General features: G+C 39.3%; 1 protein-coding gene across 1 annotated transcript in view; it reads left to right on the top strand.

The window, feature by feature from the left end:
- LOC114662541 (long-chain-fatty-acid--CoA ligase 4-like) overlaps nt 1-24,865 on the top strand; it is a 76,943-nt gene that overhangs the window by 27,020 nt on the left and 25,058 nt on the right. The window contains exons 3-7 of the mRNA XM_028816066.2: nt 6,700-6,877; nt 7,532-7,641; nt 11,933-12,071; nt 16,249-16,399; nt 23,646-23,769. Of these exons, the coding sequence (XP_028671899.2) occupies nt 6,700-6,877; nt 7,532-7,641; nt 11,933-12,071; nt 16,249-16,399; nt 23,646-23,769 (702 nt within the window). The remainder of the gene's footprint in view (nt 1-6,699; nt 6,878-7,531; nt 7,642-11,932; nt 12,072-16,248; nt 16,400-23,645; nt 23,770-24,865) is intronic.

The raw sequence follows: 24,865 nt of genomic DNA, 5'->3' as shown, positions 1-24,865 counted from the left end.
TGGCAACTTTGATGAATCAAAAATTTGAGTAAAATTGTGTACATTAATGCTTTCTTGACTTATTTTTTATTTGCTATTGTTTATTGTCCAAGGGGTGTAGTAACAAAGTCTGTTCCAACTTTAAGACAGACAGACAGGGTGTTTAAGTAATCAACAAATGTTGGGACACTTAGGCAAATTGTCCGCTTCGACTTGCATGGCTTAATTTACTTTAATTGCTACAGAACATCTGTGGGTTGTAACCTATTAGTTGTTCCATGAAGATGGCCCATTTGTAATATCTGATATTTCCATTTTTACAGTTTTTGTTAACCTAAATTTAAAATTTAAACCTCAGGCAGTTTACTGCTTACCTTTTTACCATTTTAGGTCATTCGTTGCATTTCAACTGATTAAATTTAAAAACTGAAAAAACTGGAAAAACCGAGGTCTTCTAAAACTTTTGACTAGTGGAATGTAAATATGTAAAGCTTTCAGTTCATTAAAGGTGTGTGCTCTTAGAAATGAAATGTATATATTCTATTTTTACCGCTCACACAGTAAACTATAAAGCCTGAAACTGTCATAGTTAAAACATTTTGTTTCTTCCAAAGCTCCTATTCATATTATGCATTAATACTGTCTAATACACTTGGACATGACACAGTCTTTGATGGACACTTATGTAACACTGTTAGATCCATGAATCTCCTGAAGGAGACACACATTTCCTACTGTTTTTGTAGGTATGTATAGCAGCATGAAGGACAAAATAAAACAGACACATGACATAAAGCATAAAAATGAACTTCTAACAACCTCTAGTTCATAAGTAAGCCATTATAAGAGTACTGAGAAAAGCGCTATATAAATGTAATGAATTATTATTATTATAAACTTGAAGGATCTGTTACTATTATAATTCTCTAACAAGGAACAAAGCAATCATTATAAAGTTCTGTTATTTCATCTATGAAAAGAAAAGAGGTAAGCCATTATTCAGCTTTACAAACTTTCAGCATGATTTATAGAGGGAAAACTTAAAAATCTAATTTTTCTCAGAGGCTGAATTCAAGGTTGCTCTCCCTCTCTCTCTGCCTCTGTCTCTCAATGTAAATCTTACAAAGTTTATAAAATGGTTGACCTACCCATAAATATTAATGACTGTTCTGACATAAGTAAAAAAATTGTGAACGATGAGAGAAAGGAAGAATGGACCAAGAAATGAAACCAGAACCATAAACTAGTGCGGGTCATATCCAGGAAGACTAACAATCATGCTACAAAACCAGTATGTGAAACAAAACTTGAAATTAAGAATCTCCAGTCAATAAGTCAGTAAAGAGAATTGCAAAAGGTAAAGCATTTGTAAAAGGAAGAATGTATCCACAAACATGGACAATGCTTTATATGTTGTGCCAGTTTAAATGATGGCACACTGATGACATTATGCCACGCAGCCTCCAGGATATGTACTGTAGCAATGGACACCTGTGACTAAGCAACTGCCCTATAAAAATGGGAGTGTTTGTATAGAAAGCAATTTGGAATCATGAATAAATATATACTGTATATACGGCACTCTTTTTCAGAATATGATAAGTAGAGAACAGTAAAAGTAATTAGAAACTTGTTTTTTTGTAGGTAGACATTTATTCAAATCCACTGTATACTAAGGCATTATTAATTGTTGGCTTTGATGCTAATGGAGAGTTGAGATTTTTAGCAGTTTCCCATTGACTAAAGAAGTTTCCCAGTCGAAGATGGGTAACACGCCTAGTGATAAAATAAAACTAACTGTTAAAAAAATGAGTAACAAAACTAGGATGAAACTAAAAGGAGCAATTGAAAAAAAATTTCTTTCAACCAGGAAAAAATTCATAAACCCCATACTGTACCATACCATTTCCAAGGCTGCTTAATCCTAAGCAGGATCACGGGGGCCTGGAACCTTTCCCAGCAAGCATAAAGTGCTAGGCAAGAACAATTCCCTCGAAAAGGCAATATTCCATTGCAGGGTAAACACACGCACACTCCACACACACACAAACACACACACAGAAGGGCCAATTCAGCATCACCAATCCACCTAACCTGCATGTCTTTGGACTGTGGGAGGAAACCAGAGCACCCAAAGCTAACCCATGCAGACATGGGTAGAACATGTGAGCTCCATGAATTTGGGGCACTGGGATCTGGGAAACAAATCCTGATCTCCTTACTGCGAGGCAACATCACTACCACCGTGCCACCATGCCATCCATTAACAAGATTATTTACAGTAGTAAGAGTGAACACTTTGTTGAGGGGAATTTCACGTTTAACTGAGAAATGTCAGTTGGGTAGATCTTGATGTCAACTTAAAATACTTGACTATACAGTAAAAAAAACATTTTTCACTTCACTATCGCAATACCTATGGAGGATATTGTAGAACTCTGATCATGCAGAATAAAATCTGGTTGATCATCACTTGGATATCAAGATTGTCCTCTGAATATGCAGCTGTTTTAACTAAACTAACATGAACTGATATTTAGATCCATATGTTTATGCTAAATAATTTGCTTAGTATGAGAATACTTGCACACAAATCATAGGCTACCATACCACCTAGCACTGATTCCTTCTTTGAGCTATTTATAATGGGGTGGGTTGCTTACATTTCTTTATGGGACATGTATAAAAAATGATGGATGTATATTTAGAGACCTCTCATTTTTTAAAATGTTTTCCTATACATGCTTTAAAAGTTAACTCTGTCAAAGTGACTGCAATTATCAATTTCAGACATACTGACTATGTAGAGCCCATAGCTCATGAAAATGTTTTTCTTATCTCATTTCATCTTCTGAAACCACTGTTCCTGGTGAGGATTGTGGTGGCAGCAGGCCAAGCAGGTCAGCCCAGACTTTCCCAAGCTACAGATTCCAGGCCTTTCTGGAGGAAGTCCATGGCATTCCCAAGCCAGCCAAGAGTTATAAGCCCTCCAATGTGTTCTGTGTCTGCCAAAAGTCCTCCACCCAGTGGGACGTGCATGGAGCAACTTCAGGGGAGTTGCCCGGGGGACATCCTTACGACATGCCCAAACCACTTCAGCTGGCCCCTCTCAATCTGGAGGAGCAACAACTCTACCCTAGGCTCTCCCAAATCTCTGAGCTTCTCACCCCATCATGGAGTGTCAGCCCAGTGACCCTGCAAATAAACCTCACTTCTACCGCTTGTACTTGGATTTCCTTCTTATCTATGGTCATTACCCACTGCCCATGACCATAGGTGAATACATGGATGTAGATCTTCAAGGAAATAGTTTTTTCTTTAGACTCAGCCCCTAATCCACCAACATGGACTGGTACAATACCTGCTGAACAGCTGCCGTCACTCCATCCTACTTATGGAGCTCCTATTCTCTTCTTCCATTGCATGTGAACAAGATTCTGAGATACTTGAACTCCTTCTCCTATGGCAGGTGTTACCCCCCCTCACCTGTTCATATCATATTGCTATTTTCCAAGAGAGAACCATGACCTCGACTTGGAAGTGCTGATCTCCATCCCTTCACACTCGGAAGTAAATCTCTTGAGTGCATATCGAAGGTCACAGTCAGATGAGGCAAAGAGGACAGCATTATCTCCATAAGAATGCTACCCCTAGTCTCCCCAGCTGGACACCTTCACATCCATCCATCCATCCATTTTCCAACCCGCTGAATCCGAACACAGGGTCATGGGGGTCTGCTGGAGCCAATCCCAGCCAACACAGGGCACAAGGCAGGAACCAATCCCGGGCAGAGTGCCAACCCACCGCAGGACACACACAAACACACCCACACACCAAGCACACACTAGGGCCAATTTAGAATTGCCAATCCACCTAACCTGCATGTCTTTGGACTGTGGGAGGAAACCGGAGCACCCGGAGGAAACCCACGCAGACATGGGGAGAACATGCAAACTCCACGCAGGGAGGACCCGGGAAGTGAACCCAGGTCCCCAGGTCTCCCAACTGCGAGGCAGCAGCGCTACCCACTGTGCCACCCCACCTTCACATGCACCTTGATATTCTGTCAATTATAAACCACAAACAGGAGCAGAGATGAGACTCTGCCTTGACTGAGTCCCAAAACCTACAGTAAATAAAATCCACTTAACACAAAGTATTCAGACACAACTCTCACAGCATTTATATAGGGAACAAATAGCACACAAAGGTGACCCTGTTACCCCATATTCCTGCAGCACCTCCAACATCTTATGGTGAAGGACATGGTCAAATGCTTTTTCCAGATCTACAAAACAGGTATAGAATGAGTTATACTCCTATCCACCCTGGATGGAAACCACATTGTTCCTTCTGTATCTTAGGCTTAGCTATCAGACACAACCTCCCCTCCGGCACCCTGATATAGGCTTTTCCTGGGAGACTGAGGAATAAATATGGAGACAACAACACACCCTCTGGTCACTTTTCTTAAATATGGAGACAATTACACCAGTATCCAATTCCAAGGGTGCTTTTTCCATGTGGCATTGAATATATCCATTGACCATGCTATCCCAACAATGTCCAGTGCTTTCAGTTTTTCTGGTCAGATCTCATCCATCCCAGCAGCCTTACCACCACATTGTCCTCAGACCACCATAGTGACTTCAACAGCAATTATAATGGTGTTCGACATGACAAGCACTGCCTCCTGATAGGAGGGAATGTCCACCAGGTTGAGTAATTCCTCAAAGTTTTCCTTCCACCACTTGACAATTTCCCCAGAAGAGGTCAGCACCTCTTCATCCCTGCTTAACACAGTCTGGATGAGGCCATACCTTACCATTCTGAGATGTTTAACAGTAGTCCTCCCCCATGGCCTCTCAACACCCCTCTCATGCTTGAGCTTTTTCTTCCACCACCACTTTTGCAGCAATCCTCTTAGTCTGTCAGCAACTCTAAACCGAGTCAAGAGATACCACAGAGAGCATTTCTCTGAAAGCCACCTTCTGTGGTCTGACAATTTCCCTCACATTGTGTCCACTATCAGGTCCTAGGGTTGCCACCATGAGATGATGCCCTGACTGCCTTAAGACTGCACCTTTTAACAGCCACTTCCACATATGACCTCTTGAACAGTTGGACTCAGTGTCTCCAACTTCACTCTGAACATGGAGGAAGTTTTCCAAGAGTTTGGAGTTAAACTCATGACAAATGGAAATCCCAGCCAGACGTTTCCAGGACACACTAAGGCTCATCTAGGTTTCCCTGGTTTTTCCAGTCTACGCACCCACGTCAAATCCAACTCATAACCAGGTATTATTCAGTTGACAGCTCTGCCTGTCTCTTCACCCAATTGTTTAAAACATATGGCCTCAAGTCAGATGACAAAACTACAAAGTCTGTCATCAACCATCAGCACAAGGTGTTTGTACCAGGTACACTTACAAGCCTCCTTGTATTTGAACATGGTGTGTGTTATGGACAATCCAAGACTAGCACAGAAATCCAGTAACAACTCAACATTCTGGTTCAATTTAGTAGGCCATTCCTCCCAAGGTATCTCCATCATTCCAAAAATGAAAACTGAAGTCACCAAGTAAGGGTACTGAGTCAAGTACCTCACTCACCTACTCTAAAAAGGCTGAATACTCCAAACAGCTATTTGGTGCATATGCACAAATAACAATTTGAGTTTTCCTCTTTGACCTGTAGTCATACTGAGGTAATCCTTGTCATCTGCATGAGAATACTACAACTGCACATCCCTCTGCTGGGGGCTTGTGAGTATCTCCACTCCTGTCCGAGGTCTTTCAAACAAGGGAACTCCAGAGTAGGAAGAGAGGCCACCCCAAATAAAGATGTTTCTTTCCAAAACCAATGTGTTGTGTGGATATGATACCAGTTGTATCTAGCTGGTACTTTCCACCACCTGCACCAGCTCAGGCACCTGCCAAAAAGGTAGTGCTTCAAGTTCTCAAAATCAGTCTCAATATATCAGTCTAGTCCGTGTAGGTCTTTCCCGTGTAAATGAAAAAGGAAGCAAAGGAGACCCAGCAAAAGTTTGGGATGACAACCAGGTCACCCCATTTCTAGCAAGAGTCAAAAAAACTGAACAGAAATAAACGCATGGTGGCGTAACATAAGCCTGTTAAACCTGTAGGGCTTGTCAGAAGAATCAGCTCACTCAAAGCGGGTGAAATTCATGGAGCTCCGACATGTGGAGGGTTGCTTTCCTGAAGTTAGACACCATCTTCCAGGAGCTCTCAGCTGTGGGCGGGTTTAGCTGTCGTCAGTGGGTACGTTCTCAGGACTGCACAGGAGAATAAAGATAACACATTTAGTAACCACACACCCTCTCCCATGGTCTGGCAGGGTGTTACATATTGGTTTGATCCTGGAAGGTGACCCTTAATATGCCCATGTATGACACCCGCCTTGTGAGATATCATTACTCTGCAATTTTTTAGCATCTTAAAATGCAACATATTGAAATTCTTCTAAATATATAGTGAATTCTGTATTTCATTTTGAAAATGCAGTATGGGTGTTACATATTGGTTTGATCCTGGAAGGTGACCCTTAATATGCCCATGTATGACACCCGCCTTGTGAGATATCATTACTCTGCAATTTTTTAGCATCTTAAAATGCAACATATTGAAATTCTTCTAAATATATAGTGAATTCTGTATTTCATTTTGAAAATGCAGTATGTTAACATATTGTGTTTTGCAGCTAATACTGGGTGAATACAAATGGACTACTTATGAAGAAATGAATATCCAAGTCAGTCACTTTGGAAGTGGGTTGGCTGCACTTGACCAAAAGCCGAAAAGCCTAATTTGTATTTTCTGTGAAACAAGGGCTGAGTGGATGATTTCAGCAAATGCTTGTTTCAGGTACAACTTTCCATGTAAGTAACACTTTTTGTGTCTTTTTGTTAGAGCATAAAGTGAAAATATTTGATTTTATAGATTTAGATAGACACATAGCCGTTAATGACAAAGCAGTATTAGAATTGGAAGACTGTAATCAATAATGTAGTTGTACAAAGCCAAAAAGGCATCTAATAGGCATGATTCCCATTTTTTATGTAAATCTAGTAAGAACAGTTTCTTTATTTCAGTTGTTATTAGTCTGAGCTAATAAAAAAAAGCTGCTCAGGATTTGCATTAAATGTAGTTATGGTATTTTTTTAAATGGCTGCATCAGGATGAGGCATATTTTGCATTGCATGAAGATAAGACAGTCAACCAACTGCAGAAACCATAGGGTCAAATTCTACCATTGACTCTTGAGATAGTAATTTACAAATAATTAATCTTGCCTTTGTTCTTGATGCCGAAAGCATGTATCTCAAGATATATTGCAGTATAAACTTTTGTTGACATACATGCAAATAATTACCAAAACCTTATAAACGCAAAGACATGTTTTGTGTCAGAGGAGTTGGCCAGTGTTTCGGTTGCTGCCTATTTGGATGCGTAGTTTGAAATGTAAAAGTTCAGTCTAAGACTGTGGTCTAAAATATATTCCTTGTAAACAGTTAAATATTTCTTTTCCACAGTGGTTACACTCTATGCGACTCTTGGCCAGGATGCAATAGTTTACGGACTAAATCATTGTGGTGTCACTCATCTTATTACTAGTATAGAACTCCTTGATACCAAACTCAAGGTAAGTTGTAAAACCTGACAGAAGAACCGTGGTATTGCCCAAACGGCATTACAGGGCTTGAGACTGTTGGGTTATATAGAACTGGAATATTCAGAACTTTAACCCTTTATGGATATCTCACAAGCGAACACGGTGGGTTGCATTGATAACTAGCTATGCAACAAATCTTTTAATACTCATTACATAAATAAAGACTAGGATTGTCGGTCTTATTGACTGTAATACTTTATGAAAAGTATGTGTTACTTAATTCAAGCAATACACTTAAATACATGAGAGTGCTGAAACACAAGAAGAGGTTTACATAAGAATATTGCCATTTAGAAGGAAGCCACTTTCAATTAACAATTCATTTAATCATTTGCAAAGAAGAAAATACACATAATATTATTACATTTAGTCAGGTTTACAACCATGTTGCATGTTTTTCTCTTCCCAGCTCACTATGTGTTCTTTATTTAGAGTGAAAGTGGTACAGCCGGTGCCGGTTGAAGGCCATTTTGGTGTTCGTAGAGGGTAGTCAATATTAGACTTCAATGACCTTTGGGGGGGGTTTTCAGTTACATAAACAGTGCCATTCAGGTACAGTACAACTAGACTTTGACGACTGAGGGTGGGAGGTCCCCCTTCGAGTCCATAGTGTGCACCCCTTCAACTCTGTGTACATAAAATGGACTTTATGGAGTCTGCATCACTTATTGTCCACAGCACGCACTCCTTAACTTTCATAAACGTAGCCCCTAATGGATTGACCAGTTCAGGCTGTAATTTCCATCATCATTTCAAATTGTTTGCTGCGGGCACATCGTGTTACCGTGACACATATTTTTGATATGTGGTAATTTTTAGTGTTTTTTTTGCCCTTGGCCAGTTTGCCTGAAAAGTCCTATATCACTTGTCTAATTAAATGTTGTTCTTTGAATACAGTGTGGTGTGGTGGATAAGGCTTTGGACTTCAAAGCCTGAGGTTGAGGGCTCACATCCTGCTACTGACTTTGTGTGACCATGAGCAAGTCACTTGACCTGCCTGTGCTCCAATTGGAAAACCAAAAGAAATGTAACCGACTGTATCATAAATGTTGTAAAGCACCTTGGATAAAGGCATCAGCCAAATAAGTAAATGAATGTCTTTATGCTTTCACACCGAATCTCCTGGAGTTGGATCAATTTTGTTTTGACATTACCAAGTTGGGCATTGTACTTCATTACGTTATGTGAAACATGGAGTTGGTTTCAAAGTAGACACCTATAACTGCCAAACAATTAGCAAATCACAAAAGCTGACTGGCTCCCGAATTGAGAGCAGGACAAAAGGTGCGACTCATCTGAGTGTTTCACCCCACTAATGAACTACCCAGTATATTGTATCATACAATATTTTTAAAAAGTAGTTGGAACAGTGTGTTATAAATTAGCACTTCCTACTGATTTTAAAATACTGCTTGCTTTTCTTGTTTCTAGATTAAAACCAGCCTTTTCCAGTCCTTATTTTAGGTCACTCTCACCACCTTCTACCTTGAAGATGGAGGCAGAGAATGAGTATGAAGTTCTACTCATTTTACACTCACTTTGTCGTTGCTCTGTAAAGAATTAATAAGGATGTGATTGTCCTATTCTTGTTGTCCAAGTAAATTTAAGGGGTATGCACTGGCCATGCATTGAGTTGTCGACTAAGTTACAATTTAGACAAAGTTAAAAAAAAAAAGAAAAGTTTTTTGCTTTGAGTACATTTTTAATATATATATATATATATATATATATATATTAAATGTATATATATATATATATATATATATATATACACACAAGAGGGATGTTCAAAAAGTTTCCGCACTTTTATATTTTCATTGGAAATGGTGAAATCGGGAGGAGTAGTAATTCGGCATTTTAATAAAGGCTAGAATTTTGTTGTAGGATTATGAACTCCAGTACTGTACTTCATAATGTTGTGAAAGAATTCAGCCTTCTTCTGTTCCTTCCTACTGAAAACCCTTTTCATTTCAGGATTTCTCATTTTGTTGATCCTAATATTTTGGAATGCCAAGGTGGCACATGGCTGCCAAACACGCAGTTCTTTTATACTTTTATGCAATTGGGGACACAGAAGTCATTAAGGTGAAGACGAAATAACTTGCAACCAAGACCCAAAATGCTGATAAATTCTTGTCAAAATGATAGTCAAAGGTTCAGAATCCCAAACTAGTAAAAATAGTCCCTAATACAAAGTAAACTTGAAAAAAAATTATTTATTTTAATTTGTATTCCAATCAGCTATAAGTGACATCATGGGCAATGCAACGCAGATCACGTGAGAGCAACCTGGATGGCAATTGTTAATAAAAAATATGGCTATTCACATTAAAATTACAGTATACCTGTACATATAAAATGGCAGAATATACAAAGATAGGGATACATTATTTAAGCACCAAATGAATGAAAAAATGCAATGGTGGTGGAGATTTTGTTTTTTTGTTTATTGTTTTAGTCTTTTTGTATAGAAGAATCCATCCATCCATCCATTTTCCAACCCGCTGAATCCGAACACAGGGTCACGGGGGTCTGCTGGAGCCAATCCCAGCCAACACAGGGCACAAGGCAGGAAACAATCCGGGGCAGGGTGCCAACCCACCGCAGGACACACACAAACACACCCAGCACACACTAGGGCCAATTTAGAATCACCAATCCACCTAACCTGCATGTCTTTGGAATGTGGGAGGAAACCGGAGCGCCCGGAGGAAACCCACGCAGACACGGGGAGAACATGCAAACTCCACGCAGGGAGGACCCGGGAATCGAACCCAGGTCCCCAGATCTCCCAACTGCGAGGCAGCAGCGCTACCCACTGCGCCACCGTGCCGCCCGTATAGAAGAATGATCCTACAAATCCCCATGTAATAGCATAGCTATGTGTTTTAATAACCAGTTATATCTGAAACTCAAATTAGTAAAAACCATATGCTATGATACACTTCCCAGTGCTATTCAAAAATAATTTATAAAATCTATATATATAAAATTCTTTTCGCGTTTGAAACGGAAATGACGTATGACCACGCGATATGGAAATTACATACTACGTTTGACCACGCGATATGGAAATTACGTAAAAGTGGTAAACACAAACACGTTGATCTATCCCATACAAGCGTGCCCCGCATTGCCCTCTCCCAGCCCTCCTCTCTGGACTCCAGCGCTGAGCCGTCCGCCACCAGGCACGTTGTCACAGAGAAAACTACCACATTGTAACTTTTTTTAAATTTGCAGTACTTGATAGTAGAAGAGATGAACAAAACAGCTTTGCGTCTTTCTACTTTTTAACTGCGCCAAGCTGTAAACAATGTGAAGACGAGACCGCTTTCTTCGGCGAGGGGTCGTAAGAACAAAGTGGACGCTGGGAGGTGCAGAATGAAAAGCTTTTCCTCCGGGTCAACAGCTTCACAGTTTCGGGCAGCGTCCTCTCTTCTCACACTGTTAGTCACACTTCAAGTGCCCCGTCGACTCCTGGGATAATGGAAATCTTTGCGAATAAGTGTAATCGGCGCTATCAAAGCGGGACTCTCTTGGTAAATTCGGGTCACTAAAACCCCACAACATTCAAGGTTGCTTTTGTGATGAATTCTTTTAATAAGATGGAGGGTTTACATCTAAAAAGATGTACCGACCTCTTCATGTTAAGTATTGGACTTGGGAATTGTTTGGACCTTCTGCCCGTTAAGCATGGAAAGGCAGCGTCCACATTTCTCAGAATAATTCTTCTCTTAAATCACAGGCACATAGTGCAAGGTTGTCAAGCAGGTACTTTGCCTGAAACCACTACAGTAGTACTCAAATGTATCTTTACTTCTTAAATGTTAGTGTTCGACTGTTTAATAATTTATACGCTTCTTATATCTTCTTCAAATTCTTTTCTCAAAATGTTTTAATACTTAATAATTAATATTTATGTAATTTCTATGTTATTGTGAATGCTCTTTATTTGTTCAAAAATAACATTGGTAATTAACAAACTTATTTTATAAAAACTACATTTTAGTTTTTTTTCCCTTACACTCAGTGAGCGAAGCCACTGGGTAATCATCTAGTACTCAATAATTAAAAGTGATTCAGAATTGTCTGTCTGGTGTGACCCACTTGCCTGCACACAAGTATATCATTGATTGCTTGGCTATGGGATTTTCATGCACCTCTAGCTTTATTATATTTTGTATTTGATTACTTGTATACAGCATTTTCATGTACCTCTAGGTTTATGATATTTTGTATTGCGTCTCTTCTCTGTAAACAGGGTGTCTTTTCTAAACTTCCTAAATTGAAGCATGTCATATATGTAGATAAAAAGAGCATCAATAAAGCGGAATATCCTGAGGAAATTCAGATACACAGCTTTGAATCCGTTATGGAGCTTGGAGCCAAACCTGAACACTGTAAGTAATGAGAAATATAATTTAAATTGATGTCTATCATTTGAAATAAATCAAAATTATTGGTAAGTGTACCAACTTTTCTGAAGGAGAATCTCCAAGAAATGCTACTTAAGAAAGATGTTTACCATATGCACCAAACCAACATTGCAACACACACTGTTTTAAAATCATTCTGGCACTGCCCTGTGCATTGCATTTTCAGAATTTTTTTTAATCATAACCATACATTATAAAATATTTTTATACATTATTCATAAAAGTAAAGGTGGAACTTTGTGTTCCCTATAAAATGAAGAATCTTGGTATAAGCAATTTAAATTTCCTTTAAATATAACACATCCAAATCCTCACTGGTTTCAGAAGTCACCTAATTAATTAAATGGAGATTACCAGTCTACTCATAGAGGCCCAGTTGATTGCAGTATAAATGCACCTTATCTGGAATGTCCAACTTGTGGTATGTTAATTTCAAGGGCCTTCACAATGAAGACAAAAAAGGACACTCCAAGGAACTCAGTGAAAAAGTGACTGAAAAGCACAAGTCGGGGGATCGTTGACTGTGGAGTCCAGTTAATTCAGTCATTAAGAAATGGAAAAAGTATGGCAAAGCTGTAAATCTGCCTAGACCAGGCTGTCCACAAAAACTGAGTAGTCACATAAGAAGGGGACTAGTGAGGGTAACTAAAATGAGACCTCTGAGATCTTTGAAGGAGTTACAAGCTACACTTTAAAAATTACAGAGACTGTGCAGATAACAACTGTTGCTTGGGTGCTTCGCCAGTCAGTTGCAGCTTAATGGGAGATCGGAAAAGCGAAATCCACTGATAAAACAAATGCACAAGAAATCTCGACTAGAGTTCTCCAGGCGGCACATGTTAGACTCTGAAGTCAGCTGGAAGAAGGTTCTATGTTATGTTGAGTCCAAAACTGAGCCTTGTGGCTATCAGACTAAATGGCATGTTTGGCTTAAGTCAAACACTCCACATTACCTCAAATGCACAACATTGAAGCAAGGTGGTCGCAACAGGTCCTGGAAGGCTTGTAAGGGTATAGGAGAAAATTAATGCAGAAAAATACAAGGAAGTACCGGAATAAAAATCTGACACAGTTTGCAAAAAAACTTGCACCAAGGGAGAAGGTTTGTTTCCTAGCAAGACAACGGCCCCAAAAGTCTAAGCTATGCAGGAGTGGCATAAAAACAACAATGTAGTCCAGATCTCTGTGCAATTGAGAATCTGTCTATGGACTTCAAAATATCTGGTCATTCACTATCTCCATGCAGCCTTACAGAGTCTGATCAGCCTTGAAAAGAAGAACAGGGAAAAATGTACAATGTCCAGATGTGCAAAACTGACAAAGACCTGTGCACACACACTGAACGCTGTCATGGCTGTCAAAGGTGCATCAATTAAATACTGACTTGAAGGGGTGAATACTTGTGCAACCACTGATCTGTTTTACTTTGACAGTAAAGAGTCTTTTTCTGTTGGTCAGTGTCAAAAAAAGGCAAACTAAATCCACGGGTTCAGTGTTGTGTGATAAAGAAAATGTGTAAAGTTCAAGAGTATTTATTGTCATTTCATCCATATACAGTAAAACAGCATACAGTGAAATGAAACAACGTTCCTCCAGGACCATGGTGCTACATAAAACACAGGACAATGAAGAATACACGACACATAACAAAGACAAATAATATATAAAAACAAAATGACAAATACTAAATAAAATAAATTTTATAAAATGAATTGTGAATTTCCCCTTGTGATTAATAAAGTTAGATAGATAGATAGATAGATAGATAGATAGATAGATAGATAGATAGATAGATAGATAGATAGATAGATAGATAGATAGATAGATATCTCTCTATCTATCTATCTATCTATCTATCTATCTATCTATCTATCTATCTATCTATCTATCTATCTATCTATCTATCTATCTATCTATCTATCTATCTATCTATCTATCTATCTATCTATCTATCTATCTATCTATCTATCTATCTCGGTCCGGATCCATTGTTATTTTTCATGGTATGTGGGATGCTAGTTAAGTGCTGTACCAAGGAACTGGCGTTCAAAACATATTGTTAGACTAAACTAATTTAAGGCTTTTAACAAATGTTTTTTTCCCTTTCAGTCGTTGCATGTACGTAATGAAAGTGGCATGAATCACTGTTTTTGGCTACACCTCACACCTCTGCACAATGTGTGCCAACTGCCAGTTGGCTTAATCATCAAAACTCTGACTTGCTTTTTATAAATGGGTTCTAACTGGAATTTTTCAGATTTGTTTTCATGCGTGATAAATCGGCCAAATGCTTTGTTGCCATGACTCTTTAATGTTTAAATTCTGAGATTGATTTCCTGTTGCACTTTCTTATTATGCAAGTTTATGTATGTATAGTGTGATGGACATCCAGGACAACAATATACTGGAAGGACTGGGGGAGCAGATGTGCACAGGACACTGCCTCCCCTGCAACGCTAGATAGTAGCTGTCTTGGTTTGCAGCAGCACCTCGGATTCCTGCAGGGCTCCATGGGATTTGTAGTTTGGCACAGCCCTGCTGGGTTCCATGGGGGGCTGCCAGGGGAAGTTGCAGAGCCCTGCTTAGGGTTTACACCTCACCTGGGAGTACTTCCAGATAATGCTGATGAGCCACCTGAAGTGCTCCCAAGTGCTGCATAAAAGGAGCCGCCTCGCTTCACTCAGGGAGCCAGAGTTGGGAGGAAGAGGACGAAGCTTCCTGGAGGAGGAGTTGAGGCGGAAGGAGAAGGAGAAGAGGGGAGAAGAAAAAATAAAAGGCACAGTGCTGTGCTCACTGTAACTGTGCTGAAGGTGGTGGGAACGAAAGGAGGGTGTTTACCAAACCTAAATAAAAGGTGTTGTGCTGGGCTTGTGCCTTGTGTCTGTTGTGTTGGGTGTTTGGGGAACTTGTAAGCCCCCTGGTGGACACAAGATGTTGTAAGGATATATTTTATGCACTTTAAGCTTGCACTCAGTGAAAGTTCTATACAAGAGTTAATTTAATTGAATTTCCTTAAAGAATATTAGTATGCAGACTTTGTTTCTTTAGACTCTGTTTTAAAATAGTCTATATCTATACATACATCGGGGGTATCCCTGTGTACAAAGTGAAACCATTGGTGAAAGTGACACAGTACAGGGAAAGAGCCCAACACAGCCCAATAAAATCCACACTGGGAATCAGAGCTCATCTCTTCAGTTTAATATGGGAGGATGTGCAAGGCAGGTGTACTGCAAAAGCAAAAGTTTGTAAGAGAGCACAAGAAATTGGCTGAGGCCAAGAAAGTCTTCCAGGTGGTCACAACTTTTGTTGGCTTGTAATGGGCAATGTGAGAAGAGATTTGAGACCATGTTGCTATTTCAGTGGTGAACATTGGAAAGACCAGCAGGAGGCCATCACCTTTCAGCACAACAGTTGTTAGCACATGGTCCATTTTAGACATGATGCCCAGATTCTGAGAGCCCCCAACTTTCAAGAGATACTTAAGGTTCAGAGTTGCAAAGACTCCAGGGACAAGTAGAGGAGTTCTTGTCTGGTGTCTCTATAACTGAAAAAAATAACCCTAACCCTGGCTAAACGATGATGAGGATAAGGTAGGAAGCAGAATATGGCCCAAAAGCTCACTTGAGAGGGATATAGAGGCAATAGTTGACATAGATGGTGTGGAGGAGATGGGAAGAGAGAGAGAGACAATAACAGGAGTTCAAGGGGAAAATGACTTGGTGTAATACTGGATGACGCTCCACACAAAGAACATGCACCGGTGAAGCAATGTTTTGTTTTTTTGCACTTGGTCCACTTTGTCCACTGTACTCGTTTTCAATTTGCAAACACATTAAATCTTGATATCAGGAAGTGATTGCCAAGAGCCATATTTAATAAAGAAGGGGGATATATCTGAAATAGTACACCCAAAGAGAGGTTATGAAGTCATGTATTAGAGTTTAGCCTACCTTATTCCACCTGGTCACCAAAGGACAAACAGATGAGCCAAACCAACATCCTGGAAACTAAAAGTACTTTAAGTAAGAGTCAGGTACACTGGCTTATTTAATAAAAATGTGTTTAATTTTGTTCTCTGTTTGAGGACTTTCAAAATAAAGTGAGAAGCTGTGTCACCCTTGCCTTGTTTATTTTGCAGTGAGTGTTTCACCATCACATCCTTGCTCATCTGATCTTGCTATTATTATGTATACCAGCGGCTCTACTGGCATTCCTAAAGGAGTGATGATTGCGCATAGTAATCTTGTAGCAGGAATGGCTGGTCAGTGTGAAAGGATACCAAACCTAGGGTAAGAACCTACTCTTTTTTTATATACTTTATTAATCTCCAAGGGGAAATTGTCTTTTCTTATGAGCTTTTGTGGTTAGAGCGCAGTGTCAAATATTATAAGCACCATTGGAGCAATTTTCAGGTTAAGTGCCTTGCTTAAGGGTCCAACAAAGTAGGATCCATGCGTGAAGGAAAAAAGTGTCTCTATATATTTAACTAGTTGTCCCCCTCGGCTCCGCCCGTGTAGTAGTGAAACAGGAAAAACTTGAAAAATCAATAAAAAAATGTAATAATTTGTATTGAGAAGAATTTATATTGATAGCTTTCGTATCTGAGGGCCTCTTGATATACAATATTTTTGGTTTTGCTATCAGGGGTGAGAATGTAGCTGTGATCTCTTTGCCAAAAATGTAAAAAGTTGGTAAGGTATCTCTGGCCAAGCAGAAGGTAGGTACGCTCCGACGTCAAACGCTGCCACTGTATCTGATTGTATTCAGCTCTGATGGGAGAGCATCCCCCGCATGGGGAGAAGAGCATGTGGCTGTGATATCTCTGTCAATGAGCATGTACACACGTAGCTGTGATCTCTCTCTCAAAAACATCAAACGTTACTCTTTAACAATCTCTAGAAGATAACGTCTCCTGAGAAAACAGGTATCGCTAGCTAAGTGGAGGCAAGGTACGTTGCAACACGTGGCGAGAGTTAGAGCGACTCGAATGGAGGCTGGCATGTGAGTGAGAATGGCTCCACCCGGCTCCCTACTCCTGAGGTTCCTCCTCCCCCTCCCCTCAGCCGGCAGCCTGTCTCTCGTATTTGAGTGAATAAATCGGTGCTGCAACTGAACTATGGAACTTAGCATGATGAAAGAAGTTGCAAAATCAATCGGAATGTTCAAGCAAATTATAGAAAAAAAGCCCGATCTAAATCCGTTAAGTAGTTCTCTAGTGAAAAGCAAAAAGACATAGACGTTGGATTTTATATATAGAGAGAGGGACATTAGTAACTCATTATTATGCAATGAAAAATCGTACATGAACTTTACAACACATTGAGCACTTGATATTTTTTGCTTACATCTCCAGAGCTTTCCCTGTCAACACCACCATAATAATCTTTCAAGTCCAGACACTATATGGATAACGCTGTTTTGTCTTGGTAGAATAATATATATTGCTCTACTTTCCCCTATTGTATTATTAATATGTAGCCTTAGAATGCCTAATCTCACAGACTTACCACTGTTTATAAGGTATTATTGTATATAACTTATCCCCACCTTCCCTTCTATATCTATAACCTCAGGCAATTAGATGTAGTAAAAAGACAAGCAGAAGTTAAGTTACAGTTTAAACAATGTATTATTGATAATATGCATAAATAATAACAAAATGCAAAGTATATTTGACTATTGGCAACCATACAACCTGATTAAATGGTGATATATAGTTCAGGTGGCACACAGACTTGTAGTTACTTAAATGTCTCTAGTTAAGGCATCATTGGTGCTCAGCTTTCTTCCACATGTCTGTTCAATATGGCTGCTGAGCTGTGCTCTTCATTGTGTTGTCTTCATCATCACAGGTTAGCAAAAGAGAGATACTTCTTCATCATATGTTGGTTGGTAAGAGAGAGATACTTCTACATCATCACAGGTTAGCAAGAGAGAGATTGTGAGGTTAAACACGTACATTTATAAATGTTCTGTCCAACCCCTACAGCCAATAGGAAATCATGGTACTTAAAAGCTTCTGATCCAAGCCAATTCCAAACAGCCATACCTTGGACCAATGGGGAAATACATCTTAAAACCTGCCCCCAAACCATATGTTAAAGTACACCTTAGCCCATTTGTGGGGGTAGAAATGACTTTAGCAGAGAAACACTCAGCAAACTGGTTTAAGACACATCCCCCAAATCCTGTCGAAAATTCAAACAGACCCATTCCTAAAAGGGGGGTAAACACTAAATTACATTGCTTTGCCAAAATTACAAATAAAGACATACAAAATATTTATCAAGTTATATGTAAAATCTGACATCACAACAAACGCTATTTCCCACATTTCACTATTAATACTATTGAGCTGAATAGTGAAGGATTATAGATTTGGTTATGAATTGCATTTTCATCTGTTGCTTAAACAAGTTCCCCAAGTTTATGCAATTTTTTTTTTTGGTCAGGTTGATAAGACAGCCATAATTTGTCTTGGCCTGTATATGGCTCTGTTTGTTACACAATTGATTGCTATAAGTATTTAAACCTTGGCAAAACTTATTTATATTACTAACAATAATGGCAATGGTTACAGTTTTAGTCTCCATAAGCTTCTTTAATCTTACATTATGTGACTTCTAGCTGTGCGATATGTCACTGATCTTGTTGCTAGACCATGCCAATTTAGGAGACTGGTAAATCGCTGCCCATGTCACATTTACTGAGTGCCGACCTTCTACTGCATTCATTGGTGTGCAACCGAGTCCAAACACCTACAGCTAATTATGTTTGATTTTATCAGAAAGAGTTACTGACTAGTAGGTTTGAGTTGCCAGCTATGACACAGTAGGCGATTGGCTTCGACTCCCTAAGATTATGTAAATGAAGAATACGACTGAAAATTGCTGGAAAAGCCACCTACTGTGACATAGCCTTTAGTGTTTCCTATTGTATAAATTACTCAGTACACATTGGACCAAAACTGAAGTTTGTGATTTAAGTGAGGAGTACCATAGGGAAAAGTGTGTAGGTTTCACAGAAATTGTTTTTAAATTAATTCTTGTCATCTTTTATTTAAAAAGCACATTTGAAAGCTACCTGGGCTGACAGAATACTTTTTGAACAAGTGCTAGTACAATAAAGGGAATGTCAACCCTAACCATCACAATAATACTTTTTGAACAAGTGCTAGTACAATAAAGGGAATGTCAACCCTAACCATCACAAGACAACTACACAACTCTTCTTGCATTTAGCACAGGGGTGGGCAATTATTTTTCCAAAGGGGCCACATGAGAAATTGGAATGGTTTTAGAGGGCCAGAATATATATATAATATACTTAATATTTATTTAATATCTATAATATTCTTAATTAATTTCCAATATATATAATATCCCACTATAAGAAACAGTAAATTAAATATTACAATGAGAAAATGTGGATGATAGAATTATATAGAAAGAGAACCAACATCCTCTGAGCATGCTTCCTCAAGTATGGGAAGATTTCCTCTTTGAGAGGGGAATAAAACTCTACCAGTGATACTGACTTAAAATGCTCTGCCAGTAGATTATCAGACTGCAGATCAATGAGTTCAAGCTGGACATCACTGGGTGCATTATCCACACTATAAGTAAAGGGAGAAGAAATCATATGCATTTCACTCTCAACTGTTTTGAAGTCTTCAAGTCTTCTTGAAAACTCACCATGCAGTGTCCCTAACATGGATCAATACTTGTGGAGGTGGTCAGCTGATAGTGCGACTTCTTCAGTGTTAGCCTGTGAGTGAGAATGTTGCCCTCTAATTGACTTGAAAGAAACTTTAACTTTCTCATGAAAGCTGTCACCAAGCTGTACATTTCATGTGCAAAGAGGCCCTTGCCTTGCAGCTTGGTATTTAGTTCATTCATTAGGGCACTCACATCAACAACAAAGGCCAGATCTGCAATCCAGTGTGTATCTGAGAGCTCTGGAATGTCCCTGTCTTTCTTTCACAAAACTCCTGAATCTCTGCTCTCATGTCCCATACTCTTTTAAGCACCTTACCAAGGCTGAGCCATCTCACAGCTGTCTGGTAGCCTATGTCACTATATTCACTTTCATGCTCCTCTAACAGTGAAACAAACTGTCTGTGATTCAGCGCTCTTGTCCTGATGAAGTTAACTATTTTAGTTACAACATCAACAACATTGCAAATTTTTAGCACTAACTTGCACAACATCTCTTAATGAATGATACAATGCAAAAATATCAATTTCTGTTCTGGGTTAATTTTAGTCACTTTATCTTGCATCCGCCTCAAAAGTCCAACATTTTTCCCCATCAGATTTGGGCAGCCATCGGTTGTAACACCTACCAGTTTGTCCCATTTTAGTCCCAGCGTGTCCATGGATGCATTTACCTCTGAACAAATTACTCCCCGTTGTAGTCCCTTTCATTAGCCGCATAGCTGCCAGCTCCTCCGTCATCTCAAAGTCTTTCGTTAATCCACATACAAAGTTAAGTAACTGGGCTGTATCACGGACGTCACAGCTCTCGTCCAGAGTAAATGAAAACAAGACAAAATTGTCCATTTTCTATTGCAGTTGAAGCGCCAAATTCCCTGCGATGTTCTCAACCCGCCTCGTTACGGTGCGCCTCCAGAGAGACACATTTGCAAACGCGACTTTTTTATCAGGGCATATTAGCGCTGAAGACACCACCAAACAGTCTTTGATAAACTCGCCATGAGAGAATGGCTTACTGTACCTTGCAATTTTGTGGGATATTACAAAGCTGGTCCTGACTGCTGCATCCCTGGATGAGTGGAGCTTTGTAAAAAATCCTTGTTGCTTTTGCAATTTAGCTAGCAAATCTTCCGATGCTCGTGCCCGCTCTGCATCAATGAATTTCTTGTATTTTTCTCTGTGTTTACCCTCGTAATGGCAATTCAAATTGTATTCCTTAAACACCGCTATATATTTTCCACATACTAAGCACACAGCTTTATCGTTGATGTCAGCAAATAAATATTTTGAAGTCCACGCCACGTTAAAATCTCTACATTCTGCTTCAGTTTTTCTTTTTTTAACGTTAGCTGACATATTTAAGGGCTAAGAGCTAATTTCTTGGAAGCTGTTCAACACATTTGCTGATGTGCATACAGTAAGCGCACTGATAAGTAAAACAATAGTGGCGTTCAAAATAAAATTCGTGTAATTGTATTTCATGCACGTATCACAAAGTAATAGATGTCGCTACACTTTTACTTCAGACTCACACGGGCCGGTCAAAGGTAGTCAGCAGGCCAGATGTGGCCCACGGGCCATTAAATGCCCAGGTCTGATTTAGCAGATCATTATACTAATTGTGAAAAAATGTTGCTTAAAGAATCTCAAAAATAGTGGTATTTTAATTATTAGAAAATCAAAAAATGCTGCTGATTGTCTCGGTGTAAGAACAATTTAAAGTTGAAATCATAGCCAGAGACACTCGGAATTGGCTGCTTCAATATAAAACAGACCAGTGGGACAAATAAGAAATGAAATGCACTCAGAGAGATATCCCACATAAAAAACTTTTACAGAAAGTACCAGAAATATATTATCTTAAGAAGTCCAAGTGAAATCAGTAAGAGTATGAACTGAATTCTCAATTTAGTAGTGCAAGTGCTTTTATGCACAGATTGTAGAAAGCTGCAGCAGTATGTGTCGTTTGTTCAGATGTATAGATGATTATATTTTTCATAACGTGTAACTGAAAATGAAGCTGCAATACATGTGTTAATTTTTTTTCTGATTTGGCTTGAGTCAGCCGAAGTATTATGGCTTTGCTTGATTCTGTGATTATCATCCAATGGCCTGTACCCTTCTTGCTGAGCCTCCTATTCTTTCAACTAAGTGAGTGAAATGTAAAGCTGTGCACATGCCCACCCCCAGATGGATTTGCCTGGCATGTCCAATTATCATAGACATTGGGTTTGATGCCTTAACAGTTGCTTGATTGAGCCAAAAAAAAAATACTGTATTTTATCAGCCCAGATCACTTAAGTTTTAAATTTAATCAAGCGTTATATAAATGCAAAGAATTATTATTATTATAATCATTTAGATTTTTAATTTTTATTTCTTTATATTTTTGAACTGTGGATTTAATTACACTGGACATTAGTCAGTCAGTCATTGTCCAACCCGCTATATCCTAACACAGGGTCACGGGGGTCTGCTGGAGCCAATCCCAGCCAGCACAGGGTGCAAGGCAGGAACAAATCCCAGGCAGGGCGCCAGCCCACACACTGGGGATAGTTTAGGATCACCATTGCACCTAACCTGCATGTCTTTGGACTGTGAAAGGAAACCGGAGCACCCGGAGGAAACCCACGCAGACACGAGGAGAACATGCATACTTCACGCAGGGAGAACCCGGGAAGCGAACCCTGGTCTCCTTACTGTGTGGCAGCAGTGCCACCACTGCGCCACGCCACACTGGACATTAACTTTTCTTAAAAATGTTTGATTAGGATAGACAGCTTCAAACTGAACACAAATATAATTTTAGGTTGACTGCATCATATAGGAATTTATAGAAGCACAAAATGAAATGTAATTGAATGTATAGTGTCTAATGATGCTGACTCAATGCATTTGTTCAACTGAGCTAAAAATGTTTTGCTGCTGATTTTCATTTGCACTCCACATCTGATGCTTCTCATTTCAGTGTCCAATAATACTCTGTCCATACTCTTTTCACTTTTCCATCATTGCAATTTCCTGGAGAAACCTTTCGCCATGTTTGTCACTGACTGCACCAAGGTTATTAAGGAAGGAAGCAGAAGATGAATTTTCAAGGATGTGTCACAGTTAATAGTTTTGTATGCCTAAAGCATGTTGTCTTCCAGCTGGATGTAGTTTGGTGGTCTATAGTTGCCAGGAAAATTCTCAGAAACGTTGTAATTCCCACCGGCTCCACTAGCAGATCTTTGAACCACTTATCATTAATGAAGTATCTGATTTGTGGAGCAACAAAATTGCCTTCCTTAGTCTTGGCATCAGTTATTCATGGAAACAACATCTTCCTCCAACATCAAAATCCTTCACCTTCCTTGTTAATTGCTTTAACAAAGTTTTTCAACAGTCAAAGTTATTATGAAGAGGAGGCAAAAATTGTTGGGTCAACAAGTGATTTATGTGCCACACTTTCCAGCCCTGGAAACAAATGCTTATAGAGCCGCCAGGTTTTTTTAATATAATGAAACTCTTTAGCATGCAAAAAACTTGGTAAATCTGAGCAGCATTCCTAGTAGTAGTGACACTACTTTTATATCACCACAGATATTCCATTTGTAGTAGTTGTACTGAACATGTATACTTATTATATGACGAGAAATCATAGAGGTGTTTACAATAAACTGGATGTAACAGGAAACCTTTCAGATGAATTTTGTGGTCAGTAGGCCAAAATCCATAAAATACACCCAAAAGTGTTCAAGATTGTCCCGTGAAGCCTGTGCGTGCGAGTACCACAGATTATTTTTCAAAATATGGTCATTTTCTTCCTTCTTTTTTTCAGACCAGGAGACACATACATTGGTTATTTGCCATTGGCTCATGTTCTTGAACTGTCAGCGGAGTTGTCTTGTCTTTCGAATGGCTGTAGGATTGGCTATTCATCCCCATTAACACTGTCAGACAAGGTAAAGATAAAGATAACTTCAAGTGCAAAATGTTCTTGGTGTGTCATTGAATTTTGGCTGGTGATTGAACTAAAGATGTGAACTTGATTTTGCTAGTGGTACTTTCTGACTATAAATATGTTGTTCTATGTGAAATTTGCATGTTCCTTCCTTACATGGGTCAGAAAAAAATCAAATATGTTGACAAAAATCTTTCTATTGGCCCTGTGTATCTCTTCACCCTGTACCCTGTACCCTGTCCATAGTTATTTCTTGTCTTGAATGTGTTATCCCCAGGATGTGTTTACAGTTCCTTGTCACCAGGCATTATAAGAAAGTTTAGAAAATGGATAGCTGGGATTTGAGATGAACTCAGGCCCTGTTGCCATCCTAAACATTTGAGTTTAATTAACACATACCTTTTTAGCAAGCAACTTAGCTGTGTTTTAATTTAACTAATTTGTTTAATTTTATTTGAAAGCATGTTTAAGTAAAATGCCCTGAAAAAATAGTTATCCCCTTCCTGATTTCCTCTGTTGCTGCAAATTTTTTACCCTGAATGTTTTCAGGTCCCCAGCCAAAAGATAAAGGGCACCTAAATGAACAAACAACACATTTTTAAATATATTTAATGTTGTAGCAGTGCTACTGTGAGAACAACTCCCATTTCCCAGCAGCCCAAGGGGGATTACCCACATAGGAGGACTGAAACGGAATTAGGGGCTGCTGGGGAGGAAAGAGGCCAGCAGGAAAGTTGAAAAGGGAGGCCTGGCATAGCAACTGGTGATCAGTGTTTTTGTGTATCCTGTCCAACGTGTCGTCTAAAAAGTCAATTGTGCCCTGGACCGTTTCCTGTTAGGATGAATGGACTGTCTCATGCCTGGTGGATTAATTGTTGTGCGTCTTCAAAAGTTGCGCTCCTGCAAATCTCACTCCTCACCGCTCAGGACTACCAGTAGAACTGTTCAAGTCATTTTCTACGGAAGCTGTTCTCGGGATTTTCATCTTCACACCATACCATTTCACCTGCTTTTGCTCTATTGGACTTTAATAGGACATTGTTGTGAGTCTTTATTGTTGTGGTTCATTATGTTACAACTGTATCACCATAGGGGAA

The sequence above is a fragment of the Erpetoichthys calabaricus genome, chromosome 12 (genome assembly GCF_900747795.2).
Source record: "Erpetoichthys calabaricus chromosome 12, fErpCal1.3, whole genome shotgun sequence".
NCBI classification, from domain to species: Eukaryota; Metazoa; Chordata; class Cladistia; order Polypteriformes; family Polypteridae; genus Erpetoichthys; species Erpetoichthys calabaricus.
Note: the sequence above shows the minus strand (reverse complement) of the source record. Positions and strands in the feature narration are given on the sequence as shown.